This window comes from Accipiter gentilis, chromosome 16, assembly GCF_929443795.1.
Source record: "Accipiter gentilis chromosome 16, bAccGen1.1, whole genome shotgun sequence".
Taxonomy (NCBI): Eukaryota; Metazoa; Chordata; class Aves; order Accipitriformes; family Accipitridae; genus Astur; species Astur gentilis.
In genome coordinates, this window is record NC_064895.1 from 25,377,275 (window position 1) to 25,396,249 (window position 18,975).

The 18,975-nt window shown below is 36.7% G+C and overlaps 1 protein-coding gene across 1 annotated transcript in view; it reads left to right on the forward strand.

Annotated features, from left to right (window-relative positions):
• SUPT3H (SPT3 homolog, SAGA and STAGA complex component) overlaps positions 1 to 18,975 on the forward strand; it is a 281,477-nt gene that overhangs the window by 208,993 nt on the left and 53,509 nt on the right. Inside the window, exons 7-11 of the mRNA XM_049819342.1 lie at positions 11,403 to 11,478; positions 14,150 to 14,262; positions 14,867 to 14,974; positions 15,460 to 15,648; positions 17,951 to 18,061. Coding sequence (XP_049675299.1) covers positions 11,403 to 11,478; positions 14,150 to 14,262; positions 14,867 to 14,974; positions 15,460 to 15,648; positions 17,951 to 18,061 — 597 coding nt within the window. The remainder of the gene's footprint in view (positions 1 to 11,402; positions 11,479 to 14,149; positions 14,263 to 14,866; positions 14,975 to 15,459; positions 15,649 to 17,950; positions 18,062 to 18,975) is intronic.

Below are 18,975 nucleotides of genomic sequence, written 5' to 3' on the forward strand. Positions count from 1 at the left end.
ACTTGGACTTTCAGCCTTGGAAGTCTCGAAGTATTCCTCTGATCTTAACCAAACTAACAAAATCTGGCAAATTTTGTTCACAAATTAAAATGTTGAATTTTCTGCTTTTAAATGCTATATCATTAACGTTTCATCTAAAAGGTTCAGTTGTAATTATGCAAAATGAAATGTAACTGGTTTACGTATTACTGTGAAAGTTTTACACAATTCAAAAAATACATTTTTTGAGATTTCCCTTTTTTTTCTGGAGAAGGGAATGGGAATGTTCTCTTATTAGAGAACTCCTGTAGTGGCTTCGGATAGTGGTGATTGTTTTGAATTAATGACAGCATATGTTTCTTTGGGTTTATGTAAATGCTTAATAATTTTGTGGTATATTTATCAATAGGCATAGTGTAAGGGACTAACTAAATAAATTGTTCCAAATTAGCTGTTGGTCCAAATTAACTTAATTCCAAATGCTAAATCATTTTGTTAAATCCCAGAATCTTCATGTTTTCCTTTTCCTCTCTAACATTAGAAAGAGAAAAGAGAAAGTAGAGGAGAAAAGTGTTTGCCAATTAAACAAACTGCCTTTAGGAAAATAATCTTTTTCTGATTCTATTTCTCATGTATACAGTGGAGATAATGCTCCCGAGGCTACTATGAAGCTAAATTTGCTCATATTTAAAGAAATTAAGAAACAATAATGAATAGCAGCATGGAAAATTTTGCATAGTTAAATCAAGTGTCAGATATTCACACTGGGCCAAATTCTGTTCTCAGTGTCATGAATGAAGTCCCGGTAAAAAAAACTATCCTAATGCTTTTGTTCAAAGCCTTTCAATTCAGACAGTGATTTTTAGGGTCTCCTCACTCTTCATACCTGGGCACCTTGTGCAGTTTTGATTTTGTTTTTTACTCCCCCAGCCTGTGCAAACTGGGTATCCACTGCTAGCGCGCATCACGGCATCACCACGCACAAACTTTGCACTGGTTTAGTATCAGTGCAGATAACCCCATAAGCTTTGCAACAATTGTGAAGTGACCCTTAAAACGTGTTTAATTCAGCCTTCGTTTGCACTCAGCCAGGGTCAGATGGCAAATTAATAGCAGAACCCAGGTAGGAACTTTGAATATTGAAGTTCTATTCTTTTTCGGAGCGGGAAGCCTGGGCTATACAGGAGGCAGCAGGCAGCCAAATTCAGCCTGGGAGGCTGAGACACACATCTCTCTTATCAATTATTTTGATCTTAAAGAGAAATGTACTCTGTCTTTATAAAAACACATGCAGATTATATATGTAATGCATGCTGGTCACTGTTTTTCTGAGGGAAGCATTTCCTTTTTAACTCAATGTGTGACTCACTTTTTCTCTGAATTTCATGTTGTGATTTTTATCTGGAGTTCCATGTCTTGCAATTATCCAATTAGAAAGGCTTTTCCAAAAGAATAAAAAACTAACCACAGAATTAGACTCAGTGGCGTAAATGCCACAAGTTGAATGTGAAATGTCTATACGCACACTTCTTGTGTTAAGGAAGCAAGAATACATTTTTGAATACCAGTCTGCATTGTTGTGCTTTGATTAAAGTGAACAGAAAAAGTTTTCTAACAGAAGTTAATTCAAGTAACTGCACTCTACTGTCACATGCCAAGGCGAGCACATCTACATACACGTAGTACCACGTATTTTAATTTTAATTAATTCTAATTAATTAATTTTAATACTTATAGATATTCACGAATACACTTCTTACACAAGTTCATCATAAAAGTTGCCAGATTGAGATTTGTCGTGAAAAATGGCTAGGTTTAAATTGGTTTACTCATTTTTTTATTTAGTAAGTTAGGTGAATTAATGAACTAGTGGCCTTCCTTTCAAAAACCAGCTCAGCGTCTCGTGCTGGGTGCATCCTGTAGTTTATAATCTCCCAGTTTGCATTCACAAAGCGTCTGGATGGCTGAAGGGTGAAGTTCTCGGCTGGCAACCAGACATCTACTTCTATCAGTCGTCTGCGTTCCTGTGTCTACAGGGAGAAGGGCACATCCAGAAGTGACACATTCTCTTTCCACACCTGCAATAGGTGTGATCAGCTGATAGAAGTGCCTCTCTTTTCCCATCAGTTGCAAAGGGTGACTAGATTACACTAAAAGACCCAACGTTGCATGAGGTGAGTCCTAGCCCAAGAGGCAATGCTGTAATACCTTGAGGAAAGAACCCAGCCAGCGTAGCCGCAGCTGGAGTTCTCTCTAGAGCCATACTGGCCTCTTTTCATTCCAAAATATCTTTATAGAGAGAGCTTAAATTGGATCTCTAACCTGCATGTGGGAGCATATAGAGAAAAGGCTCTTTTAGGATCTGTGTCCCATTTTGAGAGCCCATTTTTCTGCTTTCCTTTGACAAGAGGGTGACAACCGTCTATTCTAGGTGCAGCCTTAAGTTAGGACAGATGTTTGTACGGTGAGATCCGACAGCTGTTGAAGTTGATGGAGGCTTTACTGGGGACACCATAGAACGGGGAATTCATCAATAAGTTGTAAGACCAAATTCAGACTTATGAAATGGATTGCTATAATGCACACCAAATTCCTCGTGCATATAGCAAAAATTTCGTGTCTTGAATTCCTTATTTGTGCATGTATGTTCTGCCATTATTTTGAAAGTCAGGCTTTTTTTTTAAAAATAATTTTTCAAGAAGCAATGTAACTGAAAAAAACCATTTTTTAATTATAAACCTTTTTCATTCCACACTGATTGAAAGAGCATCACTGGCCAAGGGTGCCTGCATGGATATGCCTATAGCATTGCCGTACTTGTGAATCTCCTGTGCAGAATGGTAATTTCTTGTGCAGGATGGTGATATCCCAAAGAATGGCGGATATTGTGAGAATGGGCTGATCGCCTGGGAATGAATATAAGACAAGTCTGTTTTATTAAGGGTAAGGGAAAAGATGGAATTATAATATTTACAAATAAGATAACAGGAGTAAAATGAATAAGTATTGTTCATGTGGTCTGAAACTTATTCAAGTTTCTCCTAGTCAAAATTTTCCTTAATCTTCTTATGTGCCTCCTTTTAAGTGTGGAGCTCCAGAGGATTATTCAGGAGGGCATTTCACAATGTCTGTCAGCGGGCCTGATGCACAAGGAGTTACAGAGATATGCCCAACAGGTTAATGAATTTTATCACAGGTATTGCTTACTAATATGTACCTTGGGTTCACGTTGCTTTCCTTTCTTTTCAACATAAAAGTGTAAGAACAGTGCTCTTGAGGAATTCCTCCTTCTTTGTTTCTCATTTAACATTACCAAAACTCTCAAATGTATTTTTTAGACGCACGTATCAATGCTGGCCATTAACAGGACAAAGTTTTGCAATGCAGATTTTTTAAATTAGGTTTGTTCTCTTACTTGCTTTTACGAGTTAAAGCCGGTGAGAGAGAGGGCTGGTCCCTAGCTGTTCCCAGACTTACCTACTGTTCAGTTTAACTAGCTTTACTGGATGTATTGCTTAACAAGCCATGGCTGTATATATAACAATGGGGAAAATATTATGAGGGTGAGAGGTACTTGAGGATTTTTTGAGATGACACATAATATAATAACAACAAGAAATTTGCATAAAATCCAATATAATTATTAAGTAAATACACATTTCTAAGCTATCTGTCCTTCTACTTATCCATCTATCCATATCTCTAGTCATAAAGCTAAAAGAAATATTTTAAAAATATTACAATATTTTCCTTTTGCTAACAAGTGAGCCTCTGTAATTATTGTATTATCCTTCAATAGAGTGCGATGGCTGATTTTGACTGCCAATAAGAGAAAAACTGTAAAAGTCACTATGCAAAAGGGACTGTTCTGCTGTTCATATCTCCCAGACAATGAGTGATGCCTGTTTTGATGACTGAAAGCTTTACTTGTGAGATGCTAGAGCTGTTTATATTAACCTCATCTATGAATCGATACAGAGTCAGGATAAGTGTTAAGAAGAATGCTATCCAGAAGAGATGAAGGTATCCTAATATTAACCTGGTATGTAAAGTTTTTGATGTACAGCCAGATGGAAACCACAGAAAGGTGTTAGCGTGGCCTCAACCAGAAAAGTGAGGGAAGATCAGTCACCTTAATTTATTAATAAATCCCACATAACTTTTAAAGTTTGGTAGCATAGTTTATCCAAAATTATTTTATGTTTTTTGGAAAGCACTGGTAGAAGATAGCCATAAATTTAACACATAGTTTTACAAAATTCATGATGATACTTATTACAGCAGAAAAAAATATTTTCCTGTAGAAATCAAAGGTATTCCATGAAATGGGAATGTTTTGTTTGCAGGTTCCAGCTCCACATTTCAGACTAGCAGTAATAAATTTAGACAAGGAATTTGGATATGATATGGAGCTGGTTCAAATAAATACAGTATGTGTAGATTTTGCATATGTTCGAGGGCAAAGTATTACGGGGGCAGTGAGTCCCTATCAGGAGGTCAGTTTTATTTATTCCTTAAGCAATGAGATCATGACTGCTGGGAATTAATCCATTCATTTTGTTATTGTCTGTGCAGTTTCATTTGCTTGCTTTCTTCAGAATTCCCTTGAAATTTTTACATAATCTTTAATAGTCTTTCCAGCTCTTTTCCCCCTGCTTATCTGCACATACTTTGTTAGATTACGTTTTACATGCTTTGAGGAAGATGAATGGAGTTAACGCACACCCGGGGTACAAAGCCGCCTTTGTATATAGTTGCATTGCTTTGAGATCAGAGCAGGAACCAAATCTACTGAGTCATTCTTTAGTCCTGGCTCTTGCTTAGCCCTAAAATGGAAGTTGCTCTATTGGTGATGTTCTTCACTCATCGCTGCAGGATTCGTCTTGCTTTTCTGAGGATGTCTGGACTGTGGACATGTAGACCTAAGCCAGTATCCCTGGGGCTCCATTGCAGATGTCCGCAGTTGATGAACTTCAGAAAAAATCATAGATGTGATTCATCTGACGTATTTTAAACATCTAGTTTAGAATGAGGTTGCTCTCTGAAAGTGCCTAATATCTTTTTTTACTATAGAGGGACTTTAGGTGAATGATTAGGATACTACAGATGTCTAAGTTGTTCCTGTGAATCCCATCTTTTGGCCCTGGACAGAAAATCACAGATTTTCTATAACGAAAAATCATAATTAAAAAAGAAGTATTTTAATTAATATTTGACATCTTCCACAGCTTCGTTTCATGTCATGTACAGTTGTAGATCCTTAACATCTGTGTAGCAGTTAAGATTTTTAAGGTTCTTAAGGTCTTAAACTCTGTTTATTGGGGGGAATGGTGTTAATAATATTGTAGAGAAAAAAGCAAAACTATTTTTACTATTTATAACTCTGAAAATACATTAAAATTGGAATCACCTTGGTCTGCCAGAAAAAGACCTCGTGTTTTCTTCTAATATTGGGAATTTTGTACTAAACATATGAGCACTCAAACCCAGTATTACATCAAAGGCCTCAAGTTTGCTATGCAGACTTGTTCAGATTAATGGTTACTGCAGAATGTATGGTATGTTCTATAAGAGGTGGGTAAAAATGATAAAAATTCCCTGTATGTCTGTACTTTATAGCCAAATCAAGTATTACATTACAAAAGCTATTGATCTTTCCCCAAGTGGCATTTTTATTTTCTGTATAAAACTCTGAGTAAGCTTAATCTTTGAAAATGCTTACTCTTAAACCCCTTTTTTTCTTTGCTTACCAATTCAAGTGATTCTCCGAAGAGTAAGTACATTTTTCCTTTATGTAAAAGAAAAATATATCTTCAGATAGTGATAATCCGTAGATAATTTTGAGGTACAGAAGACTAAAAATGTGTTTTCAGCATGTTTTGTAAACGCTTCAATATTGAGCTGCCTTGTGCTTTATTTCTCAAATGTTTTGTTTTTTTTTTTTTTATTCTGAGGTAGTTTTTGACCTACAACCCTAGAGCTGTCAGGTACAGCATACAGTGCTCTGTTATTCTCTAGTCTAAATAAAAAAAAAAAAAAAAAATTACTTAGCATACTCTTTTAGTAATATCAGCCATTGCAGGGCAACTTTGTTTTTTCCCTAGGGTAGTCACCTAGCTCCTTTGAAGCGTGATAGGTATACAATGGTGAGGTCTTTAGCAAAGGAAATCAGGAAATCACGCCACAATATGAATATGCAAGCAGTTTGGGAAGCCAGCATCTTCATCATTAACATTGTTGCCAAACACAGAGGTGTCCAGCCATGCTGCATAGGTTTTTCAAATGTTCCAGCTTAGCAGCTACTCGGCACATTTCCTTCAAATACGAAATAGTTGGTAAGCAAGTTAACATTTGGCCTCCTGCCTTCCCCCCACACAAAGAGCTTTATATGTCAAGTGTGAAAGCTTTAAAATGGAATCAAAATAAGATTATTTTTCATCCTGGATGGCAGGTGACAACATGCAACTCTTTACCTTTTCTTTCCTTTCCCTTTTTAGTCTCCCTTTGTAGTTCTTCATGCTGAAAGAAAGATGTAATGCAACACATTTTTGGAAGACGAAGCATACGTTTACTGTGCCAGGTCCTATCTACTGCATCCTTCAGCATGTTCCAAGGAAAGCATGCAAAGTATTTTAACTCTGCTGTACACCACATAACTCAGCTTCTTAACTGCTTAGAGTGCCTAGTACTGCAATAGAGGGAGTAAAAACTATATATTTTTAATTCTTTTGATAAACCAGCGGGGTAGTGTCATTGATGTCATTTATTGTATCTGGTTTCATGCTGAGATTGTTTCAAGGTGGCATGTCATTAGGGGTTTCAGTGTTTCTTCAGGTAGGAAAGATTCCCAGCAAACTTGCTTTCGTACTGATGGAGGAGGACTTCAGTCCTGTTGGAGTGACTTGCTACTCCTTCCAAGAACAGCATTTGGAAAATTTCACTCGTATAAAATTGAAGTAGTTTCTTAGTTAAAACATCCTGTATCATTTCTTGTTTTCAAGAAACAAATAGTTAAAAAATAAAGACACTGAAAAAGAGCAAGTGGGTATTCTGTAGACTTAAAAGAAAGCATTACTTGCAGGTCATAGCATTTTCGAAAACTTTCTGTGACTTCCCCAACATTGAATGACATTTCCTTTAAACTTTTTGGCCTGGAGTAACACTGTGTTCACTGCAATGTGCTCACTCTTTTTTCTCTCTTTTTATCCCATTTTATTGATTCATTTTGAGTTTATAAAATATACTTTAGAAATGTAGAGATAAGGGAACATAAAATTTTTCCAAAGCAGGGATGATGCAAGAGAAAATAATTGCTGTTTATAATCTTGAGAAGTGAAGAGGAAAGATGATCTACTGTATTCTTCTGCTTTGGTGTTTCTTTAAAGATGATATACCTATGCTATCCATCTCTTTATTTCTCCTACATTTGCTGATTATTTATAGACTATTCTAAAACTGGTAGCTCTTATGGAATGGCTATCCTTATCCCTTGAATTGTGAGTTCCCATGCTATGATGTGGGGATTTTTTGTTAAAGTGTATTGGGAAGAAAACATAGTCCAGTTATTTATGATAAAAGCTGTTTTATTTGGTGGTGGTTTAGAGCATCACTCTAGAATCCACCTTTAAGAAAGACTCCTTTTAGAGAGGAGAACTGAAGGGAGAAAGCAATTTTATTTCACAGATATGTAGGTAATTTTACTACATAAAAAATATTAATACAGAGAAAAAAGTATGTGTAAGTATTCATTTAGTATATAAGAACAAAGTTAAGTACCATGTTTAGACAACTACTGTAGACAATTTGTAGAGGGAAATGAAGTCCCTATTGGAAAAATCCCACAGCAACAGCTTTCTTTTAATAAACCTTTGATTAGTATTTTTTTGTTTCACTTACTATAAAAAAACTTTCAATGTTTTGATAGTGAACATACTGTGAGGCATATTGACTAGCATTTGACAGCATGCATTTTCAGTTTTATAGTCTATTTGCTGAGAGTTGCCATTGCTAAATCATTTAATTTAACATAACTGCTCTTGGGATTAATCTGTTCTTGCAGTTTCCATATTATCATCTTAGCATTTCATATGATTTTGCTTTCCTATGCATGCCTTGTTGTTGCAAAGGGGTTTAAAATCCCTCGGACTGCTGGATGTGAAGGGTAATAGCCAATGGCTTGACATATCAGTGGCAACAGGTAAAAACTGAATATCCAGGGGATTGATACTGGGGCCCATATTGTTCAATACTTTCATCAACAACGTGGACATAAATGTGGGCAAAGATACAAAATGCAAATTCTGAAAATCTGTTGATGGAGCTTCAGTCCAGACAGGTCTTGAAAACCTTGCGAGCCGAACCAACAGAAACTTCACCGAGTTTCTGCATCCGGGACAGGGTGACCCCATGCATCAGTACAGGCTGGATGCCAACTGTCTGGGTAGCAACCCTTCTGGGAAGAACCTGGGGGACTGCTAATGAACATCAAGTTGAAACTGAGTCAACAGTTTGGTGTCATCATATTAAAGCAAAACCCACAGTTTTGCAGAATTGTGGCTGGCAGACTGAAGGAAGTTGCCTTGCCCTTCTGCTTGCTGCTGTTGAGCCACATCTGGAACACTACATCCAGGTTTGGGTCCTTCAGTTCCACGGAAATGCTGAGAAACTGGAAGGGTTTAGCTGAAAGGTACCGAGAGCCGAGGGCCCTGGAGCACGTGACCTCTCAGAAAAGACCAAGAGAGATTACTTAGTTTTACCTAACCTGAAGAAGAGGAGGCTAAAAGGTGGTTAGCAGCCTACAACTGCTGAAGGACAGTAACAAAAATGATAAAGCCAACCTTTTCTTAGTATTGCTGGGTAGGATAAAGAAGGTCATCAACCACAAATGCTTGGCAGGTTCAAGTAGGACATTAGAAACCTTTTTGACTAGTGCAACAGTGGGGCAGGTTACCCAGAGGAGGCATAAAATCTCTGTCCTTGGAGGTTTTCAAGACTTAGCTAGAAAAGGCCATAGCTGACTGCGTCTAGTGTTGGCAATAGTCCTCTTTTAAGATGGAGGTTGGGCTAGAGAACTTCAGAGGAAGGGTTGTTGCCGGGGGATCTCAAGTAACAGTTCTGCAAGCCTGCACACTTCCATGTGTAAAATTTCAAGAAAATTTTGTCATATTTAGAGAAGCGCAGTCTATTTGTTTACCCACCTAAAGTTAAATTATTTCAGTATCACATGGGTGTGCCCAACTAGTAATTTCTGACTGGCAAACAGACACAAACGATTGCAGAATTTAAACTATATTGCATAAAAAGTTAGATTTTTTAATTATATGAAGAAGTTATTTCTTAATATGTGAAAAAATTAAACCCAGATTAGATGCCTTTCTAAAACATACAGTGAAATCACACAGGAAATTCTAGGACTGCCATTTCTAGAATGTACGGTGTGAGAAGTGTCCTGTGCTATGCAGAAGTTCAGACGATCCTGGTGGTACCTTCTGTCTTCAAAAGTATGACTGAATTAATTCAGAGGCAAAACAGATCTCTGGTATGATTATGCTAGGTGAGGATTGAAGTTATGGCATATATTGTGGCAATTATTTTTAAAGGATACAAAATCAGTCTAGACTTAATGTCTTGATGGAATAGGTTGACTGAAAATTTTTACTTCTCTGAAACGGTAGCTCTACAAAATGTAGTCAAGATGCCAGCAACACGCATGGGAGAAGAACTGAAAAATGCTTAAGTAGAACATTTTCTATCCTGGTGATTAAAAGTCAAAATACAGTAGAAACGATTGACTGGCTAGAGAAGAAATGAAAGAAGGAATATCCAGGTATGCTCCTGGACAGCTGGTGGTTCAGTTCACAACTAAATTGAACAAGTTGTCTGTCAACAAGATCTCAGAATTGATGGAGGACTGTCATAGAAGAGTGACATAAAAGGCAGAGAATAGAGGAAGAAACTGTATTTGAAGTACTAATTTTTTTTATTTTTTTTATTTTTTTTTTTTCTGATTTGAGAAACTGCTAAGACCAAATGCTGGTTGTATAGCCTGTCTCCAAATACTCTTATCAACAGCCCTTTTGTTTTCCATTAAATCTGATTAAAGAACTCTGCAATTTTGATTTCACTAGGTGTAGAAGTGCTTGAGGAGTCACAGCAAAATTTGTGTGCGTGTGTGTTTTCTTTCTTTGTTTTTGTCTTTAATGTGGACACACCTGTACTTAACCACCTTTGTGCATGGTTTCTTGAGCTGTATGGACTCAATACAGAAGTAAAGCCTCGGTGCCATCAGCCGCTCCTGATACCGCTTTGTATCCTTAGTTATAGTTCTGTTCTTACCAGGTGTAAAGATTTATTCATCGAGTTATTGTTTGGAAGATAGTTATATTCCTTTCCTTGATGTTTAAGACAATCTACTTTCTTTGTTTGAGAGACTGGAGTAAGCTGTCTGCTTCTGAAGAGAATAATTGTTCTCTTTAATCTGACAACCGCTTCCTGCCTCCAATACTTGAAGGATTTAATTTCTTCTAGAGATCAGATCCCTACCTGGTGAAAATCACCCCTGCACTGTTGAAGTAAATAAAACTCAAACACGTGCTCAAACCTAACCGTGAACTTCGGTGCTGCTTCAACCATGATTCAATTGTGGCATAGTATATATGTGGAGGGAAGGGTGTGCATAATATTTATGGTTTCATACTTTGATTTTTTTTGAGATAGAATCTTTTGGTTTACACTGGACTCTGTGTGAAATACGTTCTTAAATCCAGCTGTGAACATTTTAAGGGGTTTTTCTTGAATGAGCTCTAATTCAGTCTAATTTCCTTTCTTCTTCTGTAGGTGTTCAGGAGTATAAAAATATCAAACATAGATTAACGGTGAAAAAAAAAATAAAAATGAAGCAGACACATTTACCACTTAATTATTACAGTATATTGAAAGTTTGTGTGGGAAGGGGCAGTTCATGCACCACTCTGTCTGGTACCTCCTCAATGTGATGGAATTTATTCTTTTCACTGCTGCTTGTGCTCCCATTTTAAAAGCATAAAGGTTCAGTTCTGCTCAGTGCAGAACACATTGGCCTCGGTCCAGGAGAACGTTTTACTTGTCTGGTCATCTGTAAACACCTCGGTCAGGGCAAGAGTGCTCATCATCTTTCCTAACTCAGCCCTCGTCGCTGTCGTAGGTGAGCGGTATGCAAGCAGATTTTTAAAATAAGAATTGACACGCTCTTCTGGGAAATTTAACTCATGAGACTAATAGCCAATCTGTGGTTTATATGCTGCATCTTAACTTGTTCAGTGCATGTTTAATTTGGGTGGGTTACTTCAAGGTTATGGCAGGGGTGCTTTGCTGCTATAATTTCTGTTGTGGAATGCAGTTCTTGTTGGAATAAGGTACATCATGTACTTCTACTCTTTTGTCAGAGAGCAGAAAGACAAACACGAATGATGGACTCCGTCCAGTATGCAGAATTTTGTGAAAGTCGGCAATTGAGTTTTTGTAAGTATTATAACGGCTGAACTGTATTAAGAAGTTCAATTATTATTTCATGTAATAGAGAACACAGCAGAACCTCATGTTTTTTGAAAGCACTTTTGTTTCATCCACAGTAACAAAACTTTAAATTCTTTGTCTGCATAACTCCTGGGAACAGTTAATTTAGCATAGTTTCAGGCTGTCAGGCAGAGTATTTTTTTTGAATATTTACCAGGCTTTATATATGCTCAACTACTGTGCTGGTGGGGACGACTGCAAAGATAGAACTGGTAAAGAGTAAATGGATTAAAACAACCATACTTGCCTGAAGTCTGTCGTGGTAGCGTTCTAGTCAGCATATTAGTAAAGTTTCATGGTTGCAGGTTTTTCGGAATGCATCTAAAATTAGAGAAGAGCAGCAAGTTTTGCTTTTATTTCCCTATCCGCAGAGACACAAAGAACTTACTAAAGTCTTTTCTATTTTAAGCTGTAAGCTCCTGCTGTGGAATTTATTCAACATTAGCCAAATTCATCAGTATACGCCATTCCAACACTAATAACATGATGACAGAATTAGGGCTTTACTAGCACTGAAAACCAACTTACTAGAAGTACTTGTGGGCCACAACTATAATGAGCTGTAAATTAATGGGCTTGATCATGTAGCAAAACATCATTACAGAAGCGGTTAAGTGATGACTAAGGTTTTAGGTCAAATGTCAGAGAAAGTGAGGTGAAGGAGCCAGTAAAAATCATGACAAAACAGCACATGATCCTAAAAGACAGACTTGAACACAATGGTGTCTTTAAATGAGAGACCTTATCTTGTTCTTCCTTTTAAATTCGAAGAAAGAGTGATTCATTTATGGCAAATAAATGACACATTTGAAATACTGTTCTGTATCAGCAAATGTAGGAAAACATGTTTTGTAAGCATTTCTTTTCCTAATTCAGTATGTTTTGTAAGCTGAGTTATAATTTGGCATCACACATCTGTGAGCCATTAGCTAAATGATACTTCAGATTAGGGTGACTTCAGGAAATGAGAGGTTTGTGATAAAGTCATTTTTTAAATCCAAAAATTATCATCTGGAGACAGAACAAATAGAAATCTTAAATTTGTGAAATAAAATGGAATGTTGCTGACCAGGGGATTGTGATCTATAAAAATAATCTCAATGGTATTTTCACAGTGTTTTCAAATGACCACGTCTATGCAGTTCTTTTTCACTGGCATTTAATGTCATTAAAGAATAAGAGAATTACAGTGCTTAGAAATTAGTAGCAAGAGAGGCTCCTGCACAAATTCAACTGCGTGATATGAACTCAACTAGATAGAACATACTAAAGGCCATGCAGAACATTTGTTCAAAACTAATGCAAAGGCTATTTTTTTTACTTATTTTCTTATATTTTAGTAAAAATTGAATGTATTGCTATGTTTAAAGTAGTAAACCTTTTTACTATTGTATAAAGCCATGATAACTGTCACAAGAGAATAAACCTGGAAGGGACTTCAAGAAGCCTATTCTAACAATATATATTAATAATTACAGCTCCACACATTCCTGTGCACTTCTAAAGCCAGGCAAAAGAAAAGGTCCATCAAAGGATCAAGTACTACAGGATTACAAATTTAAATTCTAGGGAACATTTTGTGGTCCTGCTGTCAACTTCACACTTCTCTTGCTTGGTTTTTGGGTTTTTTTCTTCAGTGACCCAATGTAGCCTTCTCCTTCTCATTCCCTCCTAAAAAAATAACCATTATTTACACCTGTTTTCTGTTTAACACCTGACTTGTCTTTAGCTTTTTAGTCCTCTTTGAAACAGCTATTTCAAATGATTCTCCCACTTTGTATTTACTTAATTTTGGTTGTCCTGTCTCACAAACAGCCCTCATTAAGACCTCTATATTACTAGCTCCTTTCTGTCCAAGTCTCCACAGCTTTCTGTGATCAGCTTGTCCACCACTGACCTAAGTAAAATCATCCTTTTTTTCCTCCTTTTACTGTCTCAGCAAATACAATGTTCCTCCTCCCATATTTTTCTCTGTACTTTTTCCTAAGTGATTTCATTCATTAGCAGTGTGAAGTTCTCGTATGAATGTTTATCATTTGCAGATCTACATCTATCCTTATTTCTTTATATCCAAAGCACATTTTTAAAACACTTACCTACAAATCATTTTGGCTGCCTTGTCAGCACTTGATCCCTGTATAGTTAACATGACTTCCTAGTTCTGTCCTTCTTCATTTGTCTTCGCTGTTGTTAATACAGTTATATCATTTTATCTGGGCTCAGATTTGTCTTGATTTCTTCTAGTGCTTTCTCTCATTCATCAAAGATGTAATGCAATCATATTATCTCCTTTACAATTATGTATGCAAAATGAGGTTTGTCCCATCTACAGTTCTCTGAGGTAAACCCTTCCTTGTTGTGAAATCTCCCGTTTGATTGATTAACTGTGTGTTTTTTCTCTTTACTGCATGCTGCTTATGGGTCTCCAAAATGTTGTGTATGAACTAACAGTCTTTCCCCACTCGTTCCATTTTGATAATTCCTTCCTTGGCCAATCAAACCACATTCACACTCCCTGTTTCACATTTGCAGTACTTTCTACGACGGGGAAAAAATGCCTTATTTTGGCCTACCTGTTGTTAACTCTTCCTTTTCCCCTTATGATTTTAACTGGCAGCAAAGAAAGCATCCAAGTTTCGTGACTGGTTGGACTGTAGCAGTATGGAAATAAAGCCAAATGCAGTTGCAATGGAGATTTTGGCCTATTTAGCGTATGAGACCGTGGCACAGGTAAGGGAGTATACTGATTGAACTCTAGTTAAACAAAATGAATTAATTACTCGTGGATGTACTTCAGCCTCAGGTGACTGTGTTGTGTCCCTTCAGCAGCGTGCAGGCACTACTTCAGCTAACCAAGCTAACTGGATTCCTGTCTGTCTTTCCATTTACCGTATGACGGATGTGTACTACACCCTATAGGTAGTTGAAATGTTTTGTAATGGTTACAGAGGAGAGCGGAGTCCAGCACGAACTTTATTCAAGTCCAGACTGAAACCACATACTTTGCTATGTGACCTTTGGCAGTGTGCTGTGGCTCATTCAACCCCATTGCACAACTGGATTAAAAAGCAGGATTTCCTGGAAAACAAAACATGACCTTAGTGCCAAGCCGAGCCCTCTTGGGTAGATAAATTACTCCATATATTTACAGGAGTGGAAAAGAAAGATTCCTTAGGCTGAAATATCTCTGAATAATTTTGTTTTCAGCTGAGAAACACTAAGAATAATCTGCCCCAACCCACAACTCCTCTCTCTCTTCATTGTTACAATGGCATTTGTAGTAAGAACCATGTCACTAAACCTACCTGTTTATCGGCTCTTTTTGCCCCTCCAGTTGGTGGATTTGGCCCTTTTGGTTAAGCAGGACATGGCTCCCAAAGCAGGTGACCCATTCAGTCATGCCATATCTGCCACCTTCATACAGTATCACAACTCTACTGAGGTAAATCTTGCTTTTTCACGTATTAATGCATTTTATGTTTTTTTACCTGTATTTGGTAGTTTGTCGCTTTCAAAGTAGATGTTATTGAATGTGGTGTTGATACAGGCTTCTGTTACGGAGTTTATGAACGTTGAAGTTATGGATTTAGATGGAAAGACATTAAATTATAGCTCCAAGTGTTAAATTCTTAGCAGAATCTTTATATTTAAATGGCTACCGTTTCCACCTCTTTTCCTGGGTGGAAATTTCTTCTCCCTGTATTGAAGGCTCTCTATCGCAGATTTGGAGATTAAAGCTGTCAACAGTAGCAAGTGCAATAAGTGCTGTATTGCATGCGTTGCTGTGATACGGATATTTTAGTAACCTCTAGAAAGAGCAGACTGAATTCTGTATTACATGTCTTCTGACAGTAAATCTAAGAAGGCAATAATTATATTTTTTCTGATTTGATTATATAATGGCTGTTTGACATCTTGCTTTTATAGCCACATCTCTTAGGGCAATCTACAAGTGTGAAGACCAGCCTTGACTCTCCTGAAAACACACCACCTCCTACACCCACAGCCCCAGCATCAGCAGGACAGCAACATCTTGGGAAAACCCCGTCAGGAGCCCTGGGGAATGGTGGGATTGGACAGGACTCTACCAAATCCAAACAAAGGAAAAGAAAAAAGGTATTTGGTGCACAAGGCTGGAAAAAAAAAAAAAAAAAAAAAAAGAAAAAGAAACCAAAACATCTTCAGGAAATAACATGTCTCATTTTAAATACCAATTTTAATCTATATCACCTGTTAACTACCAATGTTATTGTAGGGCCAAATGTGTGATTTGGTGTTTTTTCTATCAGAACGAGGCTAAAGCTTCTCATTAATGCCTGCAAACTCACTTTTGTTGAGGTAACAACTGCTGCTTCTGAGATGAGCTGCTCCTGTACAGCCACAGCGGTAGATGCCACCCCAAATAATCATCCCCTTATCATCCCCTTCTCTGACAGTAGCAGCTAGCATAGGTTTTGAGGTTCAGAGCATAAGCAAACTAGGCAAAGAGGCGGTTGTGATTTTTCTGCTCCCAGCAGCCTTAGGTGACTGCCTTCTTCATCTGTAACAACTTTGCCTGACCTGCTTTATTTGTATGCCAGTTGGTTGCAATCAATCTAAATATTTGTTTACTTGCATAAAATCTGGCTGTCTTGTATTCAGAGTGTGAAATGTAAATATTAGAATTCCTGTCTTCTGTTGTAGAGCCTTGGTATTCTATCTGAGAGGAATATATATGCCTTAAAACCACAAGGGGAATAGATTTGATTAAATAAACTTGATAGGAAGCACTGTGTTAGTCACTTAGGGCCTTTTTGAAAAAATGTGATGGCCATACTCATTTTGCTGCAAAGCAATGGAGCGACTTGTAATTTTCTCATGTGTGTTATTATTCTCCTAAACCACTCATTTTTCATAGAGTTAAACCAGCGATTTTTACAACGACAGGTAGAAAAAGATGTATTTTCTCCTTCTAGTGTCATCAGTGCTGTAGACACTCCTGATACATTCAACTTTCTCTCTGCCCTTATTATACCCTGTTTAGAAAGCCTTTAGTGAATCCTAAAAACCTCTCTGAAGACTTTTGCTTTTTTGTCTTCCTTTTTTATATTATGTTTGATTATGTTTTGCTTCTGTGGCTGATTTCCATTATAATTCCTAGGAACAAGAATTTAGCTGGAGATGTAGTTTTTGATACATTATATTTCACTAGCGCTGTGAGTTTATTTTAAATTCTTAGTGTTTGACTTAATGCCTTTTAAAATAACTATATTCTAAAAAGTGCACAGTTTTAATGAAATGTTCCCATGACTTATCCAGTTTGGTTAGGTATATACTGGATATAACTGAGGCATTGAGACAAACGAGTTAACTTGGTGAAGAATGTTATTCTTAGTCCATGAAGGCCCAGTCCAGCAGAAAATATTTGAGTTTCGTGTTCCCTTTATGAACGTCAATCAGCAAGGGAAGAATCTGCCATCGTATTATGAATAATTCTGTGTGTACACTGAATTGGACTCAGCACTCTTGAAAATAACGCATTTTGTAAAAAATATCCCAAGTTTGAAAGCATTAGTATATATTGTAAATGTATGAGGGGACTCTGTATGTGTGTACATTAAACTTTAGTGTATAAGTTAAGTTTTTGTCATTCTTAGTGCATTCACTAATCCATTTTCATGAATTTATTACCAAGCAGCCATCGTTCCGATAAGTTGTCTGAATCCTGGCAAGCAGCCGTTGTCTATATGGAGCCTAAACCAACATTTCAGTTTGACTAGCAAGGAGAAGAGAGTAACTTTTTCTTTTAAAATCCTGGGGTATTTTTGTAAAATCAATGGCCCGGTAGCAGTGAATTCATATTTTTCCTATTTAGGGTCCTTAATCCAAAAAGTCCTTTGAAATTTGAAAACATTCCAGTTTGAGGTAATTAAAATATTTTTGCATCACTCTAGCACCATTATGTCACATGTTTCATCTTCAAATTTCAATCTGATATTAGTCAATGGTGATTTTGGTGTCAAATTGCGTTCCACTTTGGGTACTTGTTCAATATTTTCCCCACCCCTTGACATCATAATGAGAGCCTGAAATGTTTTAAAAATAGTTTCTGTGGTTATTGCAGTATGACTTATATGACCCTTTCATTTGAGTTTGAACGTTTTCTGCTCTTTTCAATTGCAACATACAGCAGCACTAGGTGAAAGATTTAAGAGGACAAATATGGTGTTCTTTGGGTCTCTTAAGCAAAGTTCATGTAAAAGTCCTCTTTGATTTGTTAATAGCTTTTTTTCTCTAATGTAGTGTGTGGCAGCAATGATCTGTATCCTCAGGAAAAAAAATTGGTCCATTTTATAAAGGTTTATTTTCATACTTTATGCACTGTAGGTCTGTTGTGTGTTTTTGATTTAGTAACAATTTATGTGTTTTTCTGTTGCAGAGCACTGCAGCCTGTGGTATAGAGGCTCAAAGCGATGCCATCCAGCCCAGCCACATCAGAGAGGCCATTCGACGCTATGGCCACAAGATTGGCCCCCTTTCCCCATTCACAGTACGTAATAACAGAGTTATAAAAAGTTATATTTATAATCTTAAAGAACTTTGATTTTCAAGTGGTCAAATGAAGAAGCTTTGGAATTGTTGAGAGCAATTTGTGGTGACTGTAATTTTCTTTATAAAAGTGGCATAATTCTCTTGGGAAATAAAACTTAGTAATTTCTGTCTCTTTTTGGAAGGACAAAAAAGTTTTTTTTTCTTTTAAATATTATTTTCTTTCAATTACAAATTATGCTTTTTTGTTAGTGCTTGAATTTTCTGTTTTTGCAAAGTTTAGGTTTACAGTTATTTTAAATTATATGTATTCCAATATGGTGAGGAGCACTTTATATTCTAAAATTAGTTGTGTGTCAGATACTGCTCCTATTGGAAGTTGAACTCTCAAGTGACACATTTACGGTTGGAGAAAGAAGAGAATGGTTTCTTTAGACAACTTTGAACCTCCACTAAAATGTAATAGAACTGAGCTTGTGGTAAAACACTGATGGGTTATGAGGTTTTGCCATCGTTTTTTCTATGCAAATTGCAAATCCATTGTTCAGAGCAGCCAAACAAATGCTTTATTTAATTTTCTCAGCTGATAAAAATGTGAAAGTAGTCTGTCTCCAATGTCATAAATTGGGGTCATTTTCTTCTGATCTGCTGTTCTATGTGGCCTTGCTTACCTCAGGAAAGTACATTTACATTTAGGAAAGAATGAATGTCAAAGAAATCATTATAGGAAAACAAAACAAAACAAAACAAAAAACACCACACTAGATCTGAGCTCCTAAAAATCAGGAAGAAATTAGCCATTTTTTGAGGGATTTTAAGAAAGAAAAATGATTCTGAACTTGCAGGAAATTCATCTACATAAAAATTACACAGAAGTATATGAAGACCATATATTTATGGTCTTTACATAATTTA